The sequence below is a fragment of the Dermacentor silvarum genome, chromosome 5 (assembly GCF_013339745.2).
Source record: "Dermacentor silvarum isolate Dsil-2018 chromosome 5, BIME_Dsil_1.4, whole genome shotgun sequence".
Lineage (NCBI taxonomy): Eukaryota > Metazoa > Arthropoda > Arachnida > Ixodida > Ixodidae > Dermacentor > Dermacentor silvarum.
This window is the reverse complement of record NC_051158.1, coordinates 78,230,368-78,244,441: the sequence shown is the minus strand read 5'-3', so window position 1 is coordinate 78,244,441 and position 14,074 is coordinate 78,230,368. Positions and strand designations below refer to the sequence as shown.

Here is a 14,074-nt window from a genome sequence, read left to right as displayed (position 1 = left end):
GTGCCAGTGGCGATGATATCGTTGCTGTCTTCATGGAACACGTCTACCATGCACCGTAGAAATCTCCGATTGTCAATTGTTCGGCCTGAAGCATTTTCGTGGCTTCTTGTGCCGGCTGAAGGGATTCTATGAGCATTTCTACTTTTGCCCATATGCTCTCAGTCCAACTGGCGGTCTCGTTGTGGGGGAGAAAGTCTTTAGCTAAGTCCTTCAATTCGACCAACCTGGTCAACATGACCAACGTCGACATCCAACGTGTCGGGCAATCAATAATAGGATTCCTTAGCCCTTGCTTCCTTATCAAACCCACTGCACTTTGTGCGCGGAATTTCTTCGCAAGTGCACGACATTGTGCAACGAGAGTGTTGGAACCCGAGTCCTTCAAAGCGTCACTAACAGCCAGTTGCAGAGTGTGTGCAGCACACCTGACGCCTAACTTGAACTCTGCCCCATCAAGACCAAGGCCCTCCGCATCTTCTGCATTGTCTAGCAGACAGCCGCAATGTTCAAATTCCGGGTAGCCACTATCGACTTCCTCGTCTGAACTAGAAGCGTCGGTTTCATGGTCCGTTTCACCGAGAAGATGAACAGCCTTTAGCATATTTGCACCGTTGTCAGTTGTGACACTGTACACTTGGGCGACACTGAGGTCGTAGCGTGACAGAGTGCTTTTCACCTGTGATGTGAGATACTCAGCAATGTGTATATTGAAAAGCTCCTTCATGGTCAGCGGCTGAAGAATTAGCTTTCCATTTTCGGCATACTGTACGTTGACGCCAAGCAGAGCCCTGTCAAGTCGCGACTCGCAGTCGATTTTCAGTCGATTTTCAAATTTCTTCTCTCTTGCATTTGGCTTGTTCCTGGACCTTGTCCTTAACAGTCTCTGCAGCTTAGCACTGAGCGCTTTTAGGACAGGATCAATTATTTTGCGAAAGCCGGAGTCATCAATTAGCCGAAATGGCCGACCATTTCTCGTGACTAGCTCAACGCAACTATTCATAATGCTGTCTTCTGTTATTTCCAGCAAAACACACTTCGACGATGTGGGTTGAAACATGCTCTGTATATCCACTTGCCTTTGCTTTGCCGCTGGACAGCCCTCCACCTCGTCCGACACAACACGTTTTGTAGAGCTGGCATTGTCGGCCAGAATGCTGTCGTACACTTCTTTGTGGCGCCGCTGCAAATGCCGCTCCAGGTTTCCACCGTGGTCGCCCGACACAACGTGCTGGCAGTTCTCAATCTGACATATCGATTTGTTTGAGACACTGTCATACTTGAAATGCCGTCGAGCACGGTTTGTTCTGCTGCGTCCCATCGGAACTAGCTGTAAGCCTCGGGGAGGAAACGTTGCACCAGCAGAAAACGAAACCATAGGCGCTGTGCAAAGAGCCGACGACGCCGCCTGTCGCCACGGCTTGGAAGCGTAAGTCGGCTCGGGCGACTCGCAGTGTTCATGTGAGGGTCTAGGCGACTACTGTAGTTTCTGTGATAGTTACGTTTTCATATCGCAGTTTTACGATTGTGTAAGCCTTCAGCGGAGTCGAGAAACAACTGCTGCGTAGTTGGCTGCTCGAACAGGACCAAATACTCGCCAGGAATACACTTCTACAAGTTTTCGGTGCTGATGCTGATGGCGTCGGAACAAAATGCTCTTTGTTTCGGTTTTAGTTTCAACGAAACTAAAACCGTTAAAACCTGAGTTAGGCATTATTGCTCACGTTGCATTACCTCTGTTGTTCCGGATCGCAAAGTTTTCCCGTGAACCGAAAAACGATACCAAATATTTAGTTTTTGCTCCGGAACGAAATAATAAATAACGTTCCGGTTACGTTTTCGTTCCGGTCAAAAATATCGTGTTGTTTTTTTTTCTTTTCGTTTTCGTTTTTCGTTCCGTTCCGACACTCTGACCGACGCTCACAAGCCGCAATATTTTCTTATTGTTGTTATCGCTCTTCGCAAAAATTGTACACAAAGAATAAAAATACGCTGATATTAGCGGCGCCGTAGGCTGCGATGCGAGCACAGCCGAGCCCGTCGTCTCCCGGCGGCAGCCGTGCACTGCAGCTGAGCTGCAGCCGATGTTTTCGTTGCCGGTGGCAGAGGCGCGCAGCTTCGCGGTCGTCGATTAGCCCATTGATCGTGCAGCGGGCGGGGCGCCGGCCGAACTGCCGTCTACTTTGTCTGCCGTCTACTGCCGTCTCGCGCGGCAGACATTCAACGGCACTGGCGGCCGGTTCGCCGTCGGTATATGTGCCGCTAGCGTGGACGTGACCGGAAGTAGGCAGTGGTTTGAGAAGCGCGTTGGCGATGACGTATGTCACGTGACCGTTCGAGAAGCACTCGGCGAGGAGGGGAGACCAGCCGATGAGGAGAGTAGCGAAGGAAAGAGCGAAACGAGTGAGGGCCGTTTTTCGATCATCAAACGCGTGTAACTCCGCTATTACGGCACCATTTCGAAAAATTCTCGCGGCTACGTGTTCGTTGTAGACTCGTGCACAACTGCAACACCAAAACTGAATTTCGAACTCTGGGTGGTTTAGGGGCCCTTTAAGGGCCCCGTGTCGCAGAAAATCCGGCGTTGGCGTGGATGTCGGCGTCCGTGGCGGAGAAAATCAACCACAACCACCCCGACCGTGCAGATACTTCGTCGTGGTGCAAGGTGTTAGTGAACAAAAACTGAATTTCTCACAGTGAAATCCGTCAGAAAAATGGTAAAGTACAACTTAAGCATAACCTGCAGACGTGGTGGCGTTGGACTGGTATTTCAATGTACGAGAAAACATAATTATCTTACGAGAGAACTCAAACACAAACCCCTTTTGCCAGCATTTCTACCATAACAACAGCGGCTCACTCGGGTAGCCTACTTGCGAAAATCTTATCCAGATGGCGCTGACATCCTCGGCAGGTCAAATTGGTAATTGGCCTGCCAAATGCGTTTTCAACACTCGCGCGCATCGGGGCAATAGCAAACAATTAATAAAATAATGAAAGAATGTCGTAGGGCCTTCACATTTTAATAAAAGACGACTTATATTAACCCTGGAAAAATGTCTTCCCGGCAATGCATTTCTGTTTAAAAGTGAAGCCGACTCTAAGGGGAGCGGTCTAAGCTTGGTCTTTGTGAGCTGGCTTTTCCACGTTCTGTGTTGCAATGAATGAAGCCTACTTGCAGCATGCGAACTATGCGATGCCAACGGGTCCCGATAACGCTATCGCGTTCTACTCTTAAAGGCGAAGCTTAAGCGTCCTCCAATTTTTTTCTTGTCGCTATACAGTAAGAAAACCGGAGATATGCCATGCCATGTCTGCACATAAACTTCACCCTGCCAGACTAGTGACAGCTTAAGTTGTAAGTTTGTGCGTGTGTTTCTCCGCAAAGTTCCGGAATGAATATCTCGAAACCGGTGTCATCTTGCAAATTCGTTCCAAGTCGATCCGCCTCACGAACTCCACAGCCAGCATTTGTAAATTGCAATATGGGCCATAAGGCCATTAGTTAACACATACTTAGTCAATTTTTGTTAATTATTCGATTATGCATTTCAATTTTTTGCGCAAGCAATGTCCGCCTCCTCGACTTGAGCAGCTCACGAACCAGCTCATACTATGAACACAGTAGAGCAGGCTACGCCTGAGTTTAGTGGTGGTCCCTCTCTCCGCTAATTCCGGCTTTTGATATTTTAATGCGAGAGCATTACTTGGCTCAATGTGTGACCCCACCGTGCTCAGAAAGCTGCGGAAGAAAAGCCGTGGCCAGAAAGCGGCACAGAAATCGTGTCTTTTAAGAAAAAAAAACTTTGGCCACGGTGAGTATTCCACCCTCTGCCACACCGAAGCCGAGCGAGCGATCCACTGCGCTGTCGTTGCAACAGGCGACAGTGACTAATATCTTCGAGGCTGTGCACGTGATTTGGCTCTGCCTGGTGGGCGATTCTTTAGATGGCGCACGGCGCAGTTAAAGCCTTGGCGCAGTGCAAGCGCATGGCGGATCGGGCAGCATGTCTATTCACATGTCTCAACGTGCGTTCTCTGCACGCCAAGCTGGGACTTCAACTACGACCCGTCCAGCTCTGAGACTGCTTCGGGGAAAACAGAGACGGTGCGCTCTACAGTTCGTTGAAAAGGGACTCGTGGTGTGCTTATACGTGGCGCCAAATCTGTCTCAAACGCACGCTGTAGCTTTCGTGTGCAGGAACCTGCCTTCGGCTCTACGCTGCGGCATCTCCATGCTCGCCGTAGATTTCAAGTAGGACGCACGTTCAACGCCGCAGCACTAAACTCAGCAACATTCCGCTGCAACACGAAACTCAGTGACATAACTCAGCGACACATTCAGCGACAAGAAAGCTCTCGCATTTATACACATCATAATAATTGCTTAGGTGCCCCCATAGTTCTTTACAGCGAAGCTGTATGTGGCTAGGCGGAACCAAAATCCGTCCATCCGATGCGCGCAGAAATGTGGGCCGATCCTGGTGATAGTGCGGAAAGGGCCCGAGGGCAATGGCACATAACCCTGTCGACTCTGAGTGGTGGGTTCCGGGACCTGTAACGCACCCTTGAACTACCCTTGTCACACATAAAAGAAAAAGAGAGGCACGCCATCGGCTGCGCTGTCAGTGATATCGTTCTCTTCGTCGCAGCCGAGCGCGCCGGTCGCAGTTTCTCTCCGACTTCAACATGGGTTGGCCAGCTTACGAAAAACAGCTCATGTTCGCCGTGACGATGCTGCAGTCCGGGCACAAGAACAGGCCCGGGTGGCTGAGCGCAAGCAGTAACTGCGTACCGAGGATCCGGCATCCTACCAAGCCGTCGTTTAATGAACCGTCGGGATTAACCCAGTGATAAACACCGGGGCCGCATGTTTCAGCTTCGCTGCTGAACTATCTGTACGGAGTGCTTGGGCCATGATCTTTTTGTTTTTCTCTTCTTGGTATTGTTTTAACAGCGAAGCTGTTTAAGCCAGCCGTAAAAAGTGCGCGTTTCACAAAATTATCATCATCAGCATTGGCTCCGGCGTCGTCCATCTTCTTCCGCAGCTGGCTCGTTGGCGCCCCTCGGTTAGCGCTCGTACTCGTGCTCGGCACGCGCTCGTACCACTGCTCCCGCGTTCGTCGTCTTCTTCCACAGCTGGCTGCGGGGACGCTAATCATTCCAGCATGCAATTTCACTTCTCTTCTGTCAAAGTAATGGGGGGCAAAGCTTGAACAAGGCCGCGCAAGGCTCGAGACACAACGAAGCTGGCCGATCGATTGCGTCTCCTGGTAGTAGCTAGGTTGAACTTGGCTATGTCGAGGTTGGACTTGGTTGTATCTACGCTGAACTTGGTAGCAGCTAGGTTCGACCTTGGCTATGCCCGAGTTGAGCTTGGTTATGCCAGGTATCTCTTAGGTAATGACGTAATCGATCTGCCAGCTTCGCTTTGTCTCGAGCTTTGCACGGCCTAGTGCACACTTTGCCGTTCTTTTTTTTCTACACTTTTTGGTTGCTCCGGTTTATTTTGCATGATTATGATAGTCAGTCCCTAGGTGCCTTAGTTTCCCACGGCGTCATCATTTATTAAAGAGCAATAAAGAGCAAGCGTATAGGCAAAAAATTGAACTGTGCCAGAGGTAACTTACCTGATGCCAGTAGGCGCTTGAAGATCGGTACTGGGCTGCCTGTTCGTTCATGTGGCGCACGTTCTCGCTGAAAAAGTGGTACAGCTTCTTGCAGTACGCTGTCTCGTTCACGCAGTAATCAGCCCATTGGTTATCGAAGTGCATGCGGATAAGGTCTTTGGTGAGGTAGCCTTCCAGAAATCCCGCCGCGTAGGCTTGGTACTCGTCCGGTAACTTCTCGTTCGTGTAGATTTCAAGGAAGCCGAACCTACCAAAACAACAAAGTACAGAAAATAAAATATACTCGGAAAATGTGGGAATAACTTCTTAAACAGAAGTAAATATTGTTCCGTTTAGCTTGGGTTCTAGTCTACTAGTCTGGGAATAGCAACGTTTGAGATGTGTTGTACTTCATCTCTAAACATCGGGTTTTCAGGGGCCGCGAACTTGAACGGAGCCATTAACTGTAATGACCTGGCACTGAGCTTTAAACGTCTATCGACAATTGAATTACTTACACTCAATTTAGGTACACTGAAATGATTACACTCAATTTAAATTAGTGATATCACAGTGTCGCTGGCTTCAAATGTCCATCACGATGGGCGCTCATTTACTTAGACTACGACAAATATTCAACGCCAATTGTCGCCCTAATATGGGAAATCAATGAATCTGCAAGTATCTTTAGCCATGAGCATGTACATGCGCCTATTGACATTTACAGCCGCAACTCCTAAAGGCTTGTTGTATATTACGCCGCTTGGCACAACATGAAAACACGACAACTACGTGCCATGTGTCTGGATTAGTCATAAAACAGCAGGTGGTGCTCTTCTGCATATACTATTTTTCAATTATTTTCTTCACGTTGCACCAAGCCGAATATGACCAAACATAGTCACTAGCTTGCCCAAAAACAAGTTCTCCTAAAATATCTTTTTCGATATTTTTTCGGCGTTAATAATGGCCACTGAAGTTAATAAAACTGCCAGCCGCCCCATGAATCAGTCAGTGTGTGTCACCTGAGCTTTGAGAACGGTAAATATCGCTGGCGTTACGCTTTGGCAACGACAGCTGAATAAATAACACTACCGGTAGTACTGCCCATGTGTAAGTCTGCGCATGCATGGGTCTTGATAACACCAAATTCACAATGCTTTGGCCTTGAAAAGGGCAACTTCTTTCACTGACATAACCCGTACATTTTGGCACCAGTTAGTGTGAGCGCTCATGTACTTCGATGCAGGCAACTTTCACGGGGTATTTTGGCCGAGGTAATCGCAAATGAAACTAGTTGCACTCCCGGTCCCTTTAGGCATCAATGTGTCCGCCTGTTGGGCGTGGGTCCTGTATTGTCACCCTCAGATTCCATTCCTGGCCCAGAGCTCCCACTGCCAAATTAACACCTCCATACTTTTCAACAAAGCCAGCATCCTTGTCTATTCGTGTAACCTATAGCTTATTCTCGTCATGATTAAGTGCTAAATATAAATATTTGCCTGTAGGTCACTTTTACAATTACTTTTCGAGCTGAAACTCATTGTATGACCTTGTGCAATAAAGGAGCAGAAACGTTCCCGCGAATTTTGCAAATGCGTTTAAATTAATGCGCGTTTTTTTAGTTTTCTTCTTGCGTTCTTGCTCTGCGACGTACCCGGTTTCGTTGATGGCGTTCTGGAACGATCCCCACGCTACGACGTCGTCGCTCTCGCCGGGACGATGTCCTGTCTTGATCTCGAAGGAGGCGGGCACCGTGTTCAGCTTTACCCAGGCGTCGATGCCTGAGCTCACCTGGCACAAGGCTTCCACCAGAGCAAGCACCAACAAAATTTTGACTTTCCCCATGGTTTGGTGCCAATGCCTGCAGGGGAAGCGAGTAAAACAGTAAGAACAAAAATTTAGTTTCGCCCGTAGGGCGAAGCATTGATAACGGTTAGGAATGCATTATAATATTACACCAAGTAAGGCTATAGTAACTTTATGGGCAGTGTGAATTTCAGAAGACATTCAGTAACTAAGTACGAGGTCTGTTGGAAAAGTATCCAACCCTTGGCCGAAGAAAAAATCTAGCATAACTGGAGCGTTGGAAACCTAATCACCCTCAAAGTAGTCTCCTTGGGACTCCACACACTTCTCCTAGCACTGCTGCCATTGTTGGAAGCATTCCGAGAAGGCCCTCTTTCGGAATGAAGTTTAGCTCAGCTGTCATTGCAGCCATAATGTCCTCTCTTGTCTGAAATCGCGCTCCTTTCAATGGCCTCTCGATTTTGGGCAACAGCCAGAAGTCGCAGGGGGCCACATCATGAGAGTAAGGAGCCTGTTGAACTACAGGAGTCTGGTCTTTAGCCAGAAAAGTCTGAATCTAGTGCGAGGAATGTGCAGGAGCATTGTCGTGATGGATGCACAAATTTCCTTGTGACCAAAACGCCGGTCTCTTGCGTCGCACAGCATCACGTAGGCGACGGAGGACATCCCTGTAGTACTCTTCGGTGATTGTTTGACCCTGTGGTGCGTGCTCGTGGTGTAACACACGGCGGGAGTCAAAAAAGGCAGTCAGCATCACTTTGGCGCTGCTGCGCACTTGGCGGTCCTTCTATGGTGTTGGTGACGTGGAATGCTTCCACTGTGACGACTGGGATTTGGTTTCCGGGTCGTACCCGTACACCCAAGACTCGTCACCAGTGATTATGGTGTTCATGAGGTCGGGGTCACTGTTTGTGGAATCCAGCATGTCCTGTGAGACTTTAACACGAAGTTGCTTTTGCTCCACCGTGAGCAGCTTCGGCACGAATTTCGCCGCAACTCTCTTCATGGCTAAATCTTCGGTCATAATGGAATGTGCAGAAAAAGTGCTGATGCCCACCTCTTCCGCAATTTCTCGGATAGTCACGCAACGGTCCGGCATCCCCACAGCGTTCACTTCGGCAATGACCTGGTCATTTCGGCATGATGATGGCCGACCGGAGCGCGGCTCGCTCTCCACCGATGTGCGGCCGTCTTTAAACCGGTTGTATAACTCCGTAATCTTTGTGCTGCTCATAGCATCGTCACCTAAAGCCGTCTGAATCTTCCGAATGGTTTCCACTTGGCTGTCGCCCAGTTTCTGGCAAAATTTGATGCAGTAGCGCTGCTCCAGTCGCTCCGCCATTTTCCTAGCAATAAAAAAACCGACGAGAGCACTGCGCACTACCTTACTCATACGCTCCGTCCCAGCGATTGACGCTATCGGCAGGCGGGAAGAAATTCGCGCATACGAACAAAGGTTCAAGGTCGGCTGATGCAAGCGCGCTTGTTTCATATCCATCAGGTGTTCGCAAAAAAAATAAGGTCGGATACTTTTCTAACAGACCTCGTAAATACGTGTTGTGTTCCGTGCCTAAAGACGCACATGAAGAGGAATTAAATGAATAAACGCGACCACATGCGGTCACAACACTGGTGTGACGAGGAGCGCTGGCAATGGTGAGCGCGTTTGCTCGTCCTAGAGCCGACGTTCGATGCTGGCACTATTTTTGTCATTTGAGTGTTTTGCGCCTCCGGAATTCACGCGATCATTCATTCAAGTTCACATGACTTTGTACGCCTTGTAATGTACTGGGCGCACCGGTGGTCAACGCCCATCAAGGATCTCTCGGCTACTCCTCGCAACGGCAGCAGACCACGTGACCTCGAAGATTCGTCACGTGGGCAGCGCATGCGCCGTCGCATCCTTGATAGCTTGGTGGTGTCGATGATGATGATGACGTGCACTTTTTTCAGGTATCCATGTAATGGCTAGTGCATCGTACTTAACATTAATAATCTCGAAGAATTGGCAGTGCTAATAAACCAGAGAAACACGCGAAGAACAAAAAGTGCGTGGGATTTAATCTTTTTCTATAGCCGTGGTTGCTAGTTATCCTTCATAATCCAAGTCAGCGTGAAAGAGATTCATTCAACAGCGGTACACACATGCACCACATATTCAGTCCCGCTTCTAAAGGGACCCATACCGGTGTCAAAGAGGTTCGTTGGAGAGTGGCATATAGGTACACAGCACCACATACCCTGGGACCCAAGATGCATATCTGCAAAATGCATTTTTGACTGATGTCATATCAAGGACGAGTACGCTACAGGCCCTGTGTTCATCACTTGCTCGACTCTTTCAATGACCATATTATTTCGTTTTCAGCGCTTTCATCAGCTAAGAACGTCGCTGTTTCGGTGTACGCGTGAGAACTCACACGGAACTCAGTCAAATACGTCCGGCACTGTGGCACCAAGCAGTAAACCATGCTTTAAGTGCGGGCCACTAAACTTACTGCCTTGGGAATGAAAAGCGTTATTTACACCCTTACATTTACAATTATATTGAGGAATTCCTACGTCATCGGGCAAGTACTTGAATATCCCGGGTGAGTCGCAAATTGTGTCCTGCATTTATCTCAATTTCTCGAATACTAAAACGTTCTTCGCGATAATACGGACGCCTTAGACGTTCTAGAGCGTTGTTCTATCACTTTAACTTGGCTTAATATTCGCCTCCAAGTGTCCGTTTCACCCTGTAATACCTAATGTTCCATACATGATGCGCTGTTTTGATGATCCGAAGTTCTGCTTTAAGCGCGTTAAGCCCAATGAGCAAGATCAGTTTGGGATATTTCAGCAAACCAGTAACTAATTAAGCGATGACTTAACTAACTTTTCTTTTCATGAATGTATTCTCAATCGCTAGAACTTAAGGTTAACCATTTTTAATTTTCCTTGATGTGAAACTATACTGTAATTTGCATTACCGGGATAAACTTTTTTTGTTTCAATGAAGGAACACTCGTGTTACCACCACGACCCATTCTCGATTCCATTCAGTGCGTTGAGTTGTATAAGCTTCTTAATGCCGCTGCTTTCATTCCAGAGACCCTTTTCTCGGGGTCATACGAGCAGAACCGTGTGATAAGCTGCCTCCTTAAGTCCAGATATCACGAACAACGCTGCTCGGCTTCCACTTTTTTCCGAAGCGCGAATCCATAGCAGAATTTTTTTACGTCTCTAGCCATAAAAAAACGTTGTTGCTTGAAATATGCATCAAACCGGATCCCTATATTTGTTTTTAATACCGGGGACTTTCACACGACTGATTACGGAAGCACACATTTACAATCGCTGCAGAGAAAGGCACAATTTCACTACTGCTGTGGATGTAAATAAGCGGTTGAGAGTGTGTGCGTGTGCATGTGTGCGTGTGTGTGTGTGTGTGTGTGTGTGTGTGTGTGTGTGTGTGTGTGTGTGTGTGTGTGTGTGTGTGTGTGTGTGTGTGTGTGTGTGTGTGTGTGTGTGTGTGTGTGTGTGTGTGTGCGTGCGTGCGTGAGTGTGCGTGTGTGCGTGTGCGTGTGCGTATGATGCCTTGAGTGCATAGGTGTGTTCTTGATCGTGCTCGCAGTGTGCGAGCCATTCCTTAAAATCCTCGGATGCATTTCTTTCGCTTTCGAAGAACTGTCGCCGAGCACAGCGTCTACAGTCTCTCTCCAAGCAATTTGGTTTTTTCCACAGCAGTGGAAATAAATTGACAACGGAAGCAGTATCCTCTTTCACGATGAGTTCCTTTGTTGCTGTGGTTATACCTTTTTCTTTCGTTTCTTGGTTTTCTTTTTCTGTTAAGCTTGTGCTGGTGAAGTAATAGATTCCTTCGTAGTTCTCGTCTCCCATCTGGCTCGAGCAAAGAAAGCATTGCTTTTATAATGCAGCCATGACGAACATCAGTAGAAAAGGAAACGCAATATTTTTTCCTGCACAATCCTTTTATGCAGTCTTCTCCAAGAGCTGACCCACCTCGGTGGCTTAGCGGCTACGGTGTTGCGCTGCTAAGCGCGAGGTCGTGGGTTCAAATCCCGGCCACGGCCACCGCGTCAAGATGGGGACTAAATGCAAAAACGCCCTAGGCCCGCGCATTGGAGGTAGGTTAAAGATCTACCCGGTGGCCAAAATTATTCCGGAGCCCCCACTACGGCGTGCCTCATAATCAAATCGTGATTTTGGCACCTAAAGCCACAGAATTCATTCATTCATTCCAAGAGCTGAGACAGGTACAATGTAAGGATTCCTTTCTCTCGATTCTATTCCTCTCTTTATCATCCACAGCTGATGACCCGTCGATGCTGGTTATAGCGCCGCCAAGGCGCCACTCGTGCCTCTGTCCAAACGCGGAGAGGGAAAAGGAATAGCATCGTTACATTATGCCCGACCTAGATTACAAATGACCCCGCAGCGGAGATTATTTCATTTTCTCGTTGACGCGCAATTGAAGCGACAGACATCGGTCAATGTGTGGTAACCACTGCATAATGATTTAAATGGGATACGCTTAACAGCTTTCTCATTTTTTTTATTCTAAGGCGCTTAGGCAAAGTGCGCAATTGAATTTGGTCACTGGTTAAGGCAAGTACACTTAATAGGAATATCTTAGCGCCAGTTTCTGGATATCCCTCCCTTGGCAGTAAATAAATACATTGATGCCCAATTATTGTCCTCCAAAAAATTCACACTTGCCAAATACGGGCCAACGTAGGTCGACGGCATTTTGTGACCGAGTTTGTAGGAGTACAAATTTCTGGAAGTTGGTTCTGGTTCTCAGGATCCGTACCGAGTCAATATGGCTTCAATTCCGTAACTGCAACCTGCGCTATGAGTATGTAATTAAGAGGCTATTATCTTTGTCGTAGGTAATTATGAAGCGCGTATCGCACGCTTATACCGATGCCAGTGCCGCTTGTAACGCGCTTTCGTAAAAGTGACGGTACTATTTACCCTACACAGACTCTTTTATTTTTATCTCTTACCACGCTTATACATACATACGGCATAAATCACATGAGACAACTACTCAGACGTTTTACTAAAGTAACAAACTATTCTAGTGTTATGGGAGAAATATTGACTTAGTAATGTAGGAGGAGGAGGAGGAGGAAAAAGAAGAAAGGAAAGGCAGGGAGGTCAACCAGACGCACGTCCGGTTTGCTACCCTACACGGGGGAAGGGTATTAAAGGGATGAAAAGAAAGGAGAGAGAGGGAAGAAAGTACTCGCAGTATGAACATGTGCAGTTGTCCAACACTTCACAGTCGGTCACTGAGGCCAGTCGACTTCATGAATTTTAACAATGCCCGCGTCGCTTTGTGAGCCTGCGACGCGTGGGGCCACGGTCCAAGAATCTTTGTCTCTGAAAACGGTCTCCTGTCTAATTTGTTTAACACACTCCGGAGAATGTCGCGTTTGGTCTCATAAAGATGACAAAAACACAACACGTGAGGAGACGGTGGAAGACTTAGTAATGTAATCTAATGCAATAAAAACGCAGGTAATTGGGTCCAAATTGCGGTGACGGTGCTAGAGGCAACGGCAACTAGAGCGCGCGAGCCGTGACGCCAAGTTGAAAGAAGTACCTCTGTCCACCCTTATGTCTTATACAAACAGACCTTGGTTTATCAACTCCTTTTTTTTCACATTGATGCATCTTAGAACTCTATATTGAAAAGACAGCCATACACATACCACAACATGAACCCCCGGTACTGTTCCGCCAGATTACTCACCCAATGACGAGACGACGTGTAGCGTCTCTGTGACAAGACTGCGATGTTCTTCCCGCCTTTCGCCGCACGCGACGTACTACACGCCCACCGTGCCTCGCTGTTGTGTTGCCCACCGCCACGGTCTACGAGCGCAGCTCAGATACTCGGCGGTCGGGGTCGTAGGCTGCGTTGCGAAATCTGAAACCTCACCGCTCCGGCTTATATCAGGCCACTCCTGACCGGGGAATCCGTGGCTCGACCGCCGTCACGTGCTGCTTTCCCAGCAGATAGGGTACGCTGTCCACTCGAAGCCGATGAAAACAAAAGACGGGAGCGTCGAGATTACGGACCTTCTTTCTTCGTGTATCGGCGCGCCCGCTTATCGAGGTGCCCCGATGAACTGAGTACGTCCACTTCCTCAAGACATGAAACAGTGCCTCCGTGACAGGTGTTGCCTTGTTCGCCATAAATGTGCGCAAACGCAGTGCCATGCGTCGAAGAAAAAGTAACACGAATGTGTGCGATGTCTTGCCTACTTCCTGTAACAAGCCCAGGCGACATCAGCGTCGGCCATGATATAGCTTGGCCTTGTCTCGCTGAGGAAAAAGTTGGCCCGAACTTTGTCTGTCTGTCTGTCTGTCTGTCTGTCTGTCTGTCTGTCTGTCTGTCTGTCTGTCTGTCTGTCTGTCTGTCTGTCTGTCTGTCTGTCTGTCTGTCTGTCTGTCTGTCTGTCTGTCTGTCTGTCTGTCTGTCTGTCTGTCTGTCTGTCTGTCTGTCTGTCTGTCTGTCTGTCTGTCTGTCTGTCTGTCTGTCTGTCTGTCTGTCTGTCTGTCTGTCTGTCTGTCCGTCTGTCCGTCTGTCCTGTCTGTCTGTCTGTCTGTCTGTCTGTCTGTCTGTCTGTCTGTCTGTCTGTCTG

At 48.2% G+C, this 14,074-nt stretch overlaps 1 protein-coding gene across 1 annotated transcript in view; it reads right to left on the bottom strand.

The window, feature by feature from the left end:
- LOC119453512 (putative phospholipase B-like 2) overlaps nt 1-13,403 on the bottom strand; it is a 29,494-nt gene extending 16,091 nt beyond the window's left edge. The window contains exons 1-3 of the mRNA XM_037715557.2: nt 13,180-13,403; nt 7,264-7,470; nt 5,628-5,874 (exon numbers count right to left, since the gene is read on the bottom strand). Coding sequence (XP_037571485.1) covers nt 5,628-5,874; nt 7,264-7,454 — 438 coding nt within the window. The 5' untranslated portion in view covers nt 7,455-7,470; nt 13,180-13,403. The remainder of the gene's footprint in view (nt 1-5,627; nt 5,875-7,263; nt 7,471-13,179) is intronic.
- Between the last annotated feature and the right edge of the window lie 671 nt (nt 13,404-14,074).